The sequence below is a fragment of the Neoarius graeffei genome, chromosome 2 (genome assembly GCF_027579695.1).
Source record: "Neoarius graeffei isolate fNeoGra1 chromosome 2, fNeoGra1.pri, whole genome shotgun sequence".
Classification (NCBI taxonomy): Eukaryota; Metazoa; Chordata; class Actinopteri; order Siluriformes; family Ariidae; genus Neoarius; species Neoarius graeffei.
The window spans coordinates 66,539,378-66,545,377 of record NC_083570.1 but is presented as its reverse complement, the minus strand read 5'-3'; the positions used below and the strand labels follow the sequence as shown (position 1 = coordinate 66,545,377).

General features: G+C 39.9%; 1 protein-coding gene across 5 annotated transcripts in view; it reads right to left on the bottom strand.

Moving 5' to 3' along the window:
- The window catches only part of ube2q2 (ubiquitin-conjugating enzyme E2Q family member 2), a 52,293-nt gene that overhangs the window by 28,812 nt on the left and 17,481 nt on the right, over positions 1-6,000 (bottom strand). For 3 of the 5 annotated variants that reach the window (XR_009654079.1, XM_060914742.1, XM_060914744.1), the window contains exons 2-4: positions 426-530; positions 150-272; positions 8-67 (exon numbers count right to left, since the gene is read on the bottom strand). Coding sequence is in view for 4 of the 5 variants with exons in the window: in XM_060914742.1 (XP_060770725.1) it covers positions 8-67; positions 150-272; positions 426-530 (288 nt within the window). In the remaining variant the exon portion in view is untranslated. The remainder of the gene's footprint in view (positions 1-7; positions 68-149; positions 273-425; positions 531-6,000) is intronic. The other 2 variants (XM_060914743.1, XM_060914745.1) reach the window with 1 other exon arrangement.

Below are 6,000 nucleotides of genomic sequence, written 5' to 3'. Positions count from 1 at the left end.
ACAAAACCTCAGTCATTTCTTCCTCCTCCTCTTCATCAGATGTTACTTCATCTGTCGTTACATGCTGCTGACGAACAACAAAAAAGTGCCATTTAAATTTAGAAAAAGAGATGTTTCTTTTCCATTTGCATACACTGATTTTTGTTAACCTTTCTCTCATGACTGATCGGTGCAGCAGGAAGAGGCTGGTCCAGCATCTCCACGTCAGGATGCTGGGGCAGGTTATACAGTCGACAAAGATCACAGATAAGTCTTTTCAACTGCTGAAGGAGCTGAGGGGGAGAAAAATAAATTCTCTAAACTCAATTTCTGTAAGTGCTTATTACACCACTGTAAACTACTGATTAGGAGTGATGTCGGGGTGCTGACGTCAAAAGAACACATGATGAAATGAGAAACAAGATCATTTCAGACTAATTTCTTACCAAGGTACTGCCTTTCCGAACATCCTCCAGGCGCTCAAACACCTCGGTCAGACTTGGATCATCTGATTCCACAAACCATAAAGGGGGAGTTGAAGGGTAAGCCTCCTAAATACAGAACAGGACTTTACAGTACATCAGCTCTTTGACCAAGTTGTAAATAAAACCTGCATTCTATTATGATTAAAATATAGAAATAGAGGTCAGAGGTTATCTGAGATGAAGCTGCGATGCAGACAGTGCAGGGTAAACTGAAGCAATAATGGTTTCTTTTAAGTTAGAAGCAACCAAATCTTCCCCACCTATAAGTGCAAAAATTAACTGTGGATGGTCAACAGCTCACAAGTCCTTGTTTACAGTGCATCCCCAGGGGTCTAATTCAATACCATAAATAAATAAAAAAATATTAAATGTAGGGTAGGAAAATTTGGAGAAACCAGCAAGAGTAAGCCAGGTTTTCAAAATAAGAAAAAAAACCACACCCAACCCCACCTACTCCCTTCAGCCCTCCCTCCAAAACACATGACTATGCACTGCTGCAGACGATTGATTATTTTTCCTTTTTTTTTTAATCAGAGCATTTGATTTATTCATTGCTGCTGGGATTAGGGCTGGGACAATGCGTCGACGTAATTGATTACGTAAATTCGTCGACGTGAATAATTTGCGTCGACACGTAATAGCACAAGCATGGATCCACCAGAACAACACACTGCAAAAAAGGCCTGCACACGGTCCTCTAAAGTATGGGAATTTTTCACTCGCGCCAACAATGTCATAGTCTGCGGACTCTGCAAAGCGTAGTTAGCGTACCACGTTAGCACGACGGTGATGCACGAACACATGAAGAGGAAACACCCTGGGGCTATGAGTCATGATGACAGCAAAACACCCAAAGTTCTGTTCACTTTTTTGTCCCTTTCCCACTCAAGCATGTTGGATTGTCAACACGTGGAATGTGTTTCTAGTAGTAACGTTATGTTAGTCAGTTAACTGTTTGGTTTTAAATGTTTTTTTTTTCTTTGCCTTGCATTAAAAGTACTGCACCGCTACTAACTAATGTTAAAGTTAAGTGTCATCTAATGCTGTTAGGCATTCCTCCATTGTAATGCCTAACTGTCACTTACATCGATACACTCAAATTGATTGGGGAGACACAGCCTAAGAGAGGGAGAGGGAAGGAGAAGGGAGAGAGAAAAGCAGAGTGGGAGAGATACTGGGAGTATATTACTTTGCACTAGTTTGTTATGTGATGTTAACTGTAGCTCAAATTGCAGGGTTTTTTTTTTGTTTTGTTTACTGCAAGATGCCCTTTCTCCGTTTACTACAAGATGATTTTATTTTTGTATTCCTCTTTAAAGTGACTTGAATGTTTCATTTATTTTTGTTGTTGGATTCATATATCTGTCTTCAGAGTACATTTGCCCTACTACTAAATGCATTTTACCCGAACTGATTAAAAAAAGCTCTTGCTTTTATTTTGGAGAGATTTTTGTTACTGCAAGATGAGGGGGGAAAAAAAAAAAAAGAGGAGAGAGAAAATAGGAGAGGGCGATAGAGAATGTGTGTATGGGCTTGAGTGTTAAACAGAGTTGATTCAGATTCAATGCACTAGTTTACCTATTACTGTTAAAAGAAAATGCGTTACTCTTTTTGCACTTGCTCTGTTTACTATACAGTGCTCAGCGTAAATGAGTCCACCCCCTTTGAAAAGTAACATTTTAAACAATATCTCAATGAACACAAACAATTTCCAAAATGTTGACAAGACAAAGTTTAATATAACATCTGTTTAACTTATAACAGGAAAGTAAGGTTAATAATATAACTTAGATTACACATTTTTCAGTTTTACTCAAATTACGGTGGTGCAAAAATGAGTGCACCCCACAACAAAAACTACTACATCTAGTACTTTGTATGGCCTCCATGATTTTTAATGACAGCACCAAGTCATCTAGGCATGGAATGAACAAGCTGGCGACATTTTGCAACATCAATCTTTTTCCATTCTTCAACAATGACCTCTTTTAGTGACTGGATGCTGGATGGAGAGTGATGCTCAACTTGTCTCTTCAGAATTCCCCAAAGAAAATAATTTCTTTACACCACAAAGGTGAAGGCTACAAGAAGATCAGCAAAGCTTTACTCAGAATACTGTAGCAAAAGTAGAACAAAAATTTAAGAAAGATGGAACTGAAACCCTCTCACAGAGACGTCCAGGTCGTCCACGGAAGTTAACACCTCGACAGGAGCATCTTCTGATGAGAAGGGTTGAAGAAAATCGGCATGCAAGTTCACTGCAGTTATCTAAAGAAGTAGAAAGCCAAACTGGGGTGACTATTTCCCGTGACACAATACGGCGTACACTGCAGAGGAATGGCACGCATGGATGCCATCCACGAAAGAAGCCTCTCCTAAAGCCCAGGCACAAAAAAGCCTGCCTAGAGTTTGCCAGGGCCCATGCTGACAAAGATGAAGGCTACTGGGACTCTATACTCTGGAGTGATGAGACCAAGTTAAATGTTTTTGGAACTGATGGCTTCAAAACTGTATGGCGTCACAAAGGTGAGGAATACAAAGAAAAATGCATGGTGCCTACAGTGAAACATGGTGGTGGCAGTGTCCTTATGTGGGGCTGCATGAGTGCTGCTGGTGTCGGGGAGCTGCATTTCATTGATGGCATCATGAATTCACGGACGTATTGCTCTATACTGAAAGAGAAGATGCTACCATCACTCCGTGCCCTTGGTCGTCATGCACTTTTCCAACATGACAATAATCCTAAACACACATCTAAGGCCACTGTTGGATTTCTAAAGAAGAACAGGGTGAAAGTGGCCAAGTATGTCTCCTGACCTGAACCCAAACGAACACCTATGGGGAATTCTGAAGAGACAAGTTGAGCATCACTCTCCATCCAGCATCCAGTCACTAAAAGAGGTCATTGTTGAAGAATGGAAAAAGATTGATGTTGCAAAATGTCACCAACTTGCTCATTCCATGCCTAGAAGACTTGGTGCTGTCATTAAAAATCATGGAGGCCATACAAAGTACTAGATGTAGTAGTTTTTGTTGTGGGGTGTATTCATTTTTGCATCACCCTAATTTGAGTAAAACTGAAATGTGTAATCTAAGTTATATTATTAACCTTACTTTCCTGTTATAAGTTAAACAGATGTTATATTAAACTTTGTCTTGTCAACATTTTGGAAATTGTTTGTGTTCATTGAGATATTGTTTAAAATGTTACTTTTCAAAGGGAGTGCACTCATTTACGCTGAGCACTGTAATATGTTTTTTACTTGAATTAACTGAACAAGCTCTTGTTTGATTTGAGAGATTTGTGTTCAGAAAAAAATACCCTGTAGTGCAGTTTTTTTTTCTTAAAAGATATTCTAATAAATATTGACTTTTCAATATTTATTTTGGGTATGTTGTTTTATTCATCCAGTAATGGGAAAATAATCATTAATTCATAAATTGTTAGACTAATTGAAAAATTAATCATTAGATTAGTCAAATTGAAAAAAAAAAATTGCTAGACTAATCGTTTAAAAAAATAATAATTTGGGACAGCCCTAGTTGGGATAGTAAGAGAATTTCAAGAAATAGCAGTTCTTCTAGAAATAAATTACCTACTCTATCTTTAATACTGAAGTAAAGGGGAAAGTTAATAATTGCAAATTTGTTCACAAATGTAAAAAATGTTATTACTGCATACGTATACACTTCCGTATGAAACAAGTGGTCACATGATCTCAAAACAATTACACCCGTGCCTGGGAGAACCCAGAGTTTAATAGAAAAGTAAACAAACCACGTCATGAAGACCAATAAGCACAAAGCAAGTCTAAAATTATGTTTTGGAAAAGTATAAATCAGAGTTTGGTTCTTAAAAAAAATATCCCAAGCTTTAAACATCCCTCACAGCATCATTATATTCATTACTGAAAACTGGAAAGAATGAAAATTTTGGAAAATCACTACAAATTTTAGAAAACGCCAGTACAAAATTTAGGCGCACCACTTTAATCAACATACAAGGTAATGTTTTTATGCAACATGTAGCCTTTAGCCTCTGCCGTCTTGTTCAGACTTTTTTTTGTTACACCCCTCGCTCTAGAGGACATCACGTACCAAACACATCACATACTGAAATGACTGGTTCTCATTTGCATGAAGTTGAGAATTCGCAATATCTCACTTTTGCTTGCACTGGCAAATTCTATTGTTCTGGGTGGTGTGACATCATATCCAGCAAGGGCTTGACAACTTTGAAAATAAGCTGGCAAAAATCTCGATGGGAGGCACTAATAGCTTGTTGGACATGTCAGGGTTTCCCGCAGTGCTTTATAGTTAGGGCGGCCGCCTTGACAACTGCCCCCTGCCTTGACGGGGGGGGGGGGGGGGGTTCTGACCCGCGCACACATTTTTCCTTTCTTTTTGCTCATCCCTTTTTCCTCCATAGGCTTGCATTGATTTTTGGCCCCATTGAAAATGAATGGTGTTTCAGGAGAAAAACTTTCAGTCTCCATCAATTTTTTTAACCAAGTGACCAAACTTCAAGAAACTTCACTTGCTGCCTCAGGCCAAGTCCCCGCACAGATCCATCCCCTCATCGGAGACCTGCACTCATCTATTCCTTGATTTTCACGCATCTCTTTTTACCTCCATAGGCTTCCACTGATTTTGGGCCCCATTCAAATGAATGGAGTTTTGCTCAGTAACACTTCACCACACATCCACCAAACGTCATACGGCACCTCAGGCCAAATCACCCATCACACACATGATATAAGTTCTGACCTGCACTCGTCTTTGTCTTGCCTTTCACCCATCCATTTTTCTCCATTTTGCCGCTAATCAGTGGAAGCTTGACTGAGTCATTCCTCCCTTCCCCCATAGGTGATGATGCATTTGGCAAGGATCTGCTCATTTGAGACTTTGACAACAAATCAACTTCAACTCAATGAAGCCACTTTATTAGGAATACTTACACGCACACACAATAGCCATCCATCATCTGTAGCCACTTATCCTATGCAGGGTCGCAGGCAAGCTGGAGCCTATCCCAGCTGACTACGGGCGAAAGGCGGGGTACACCCTGGACAAGTCGCCAGGTCATCACAGGGCTGACACAGACACAGACAACCATTCACACCTACGGTCAATTTAGAGTCACCAGTTAACCTAACCTGCATGTCTTTGGACCAGGGCTTTGAACCGGTTCAAGGAACGAAAACGAAAACCGGGAACTTTTTCTATTTCACATGGAACAGAAACGAAACCAGAAACTTTATTATTTTTTATGTTCCGGAACAGAAACGCTTATTAAAAATAATGGTAACCGGTTAATACCGGTTTTTATTTCGTTCCTCAAAGTTTCTGTAGCCTACAAATAGTCATTCTTCTCCTGCGCAAGTTTCTATGACCCGCTGGGGTTCACTTCCTGTGTGACGTTCGCTGATTGAATGGAGAGAGCTGGAAGGTGGACTGCCATCACGTCTCCATTACTGAGTGTCTGAGCAAAGAAGAGCCTGAACGATGCAACCTCCCTATTGGCTGTTTATAAAAA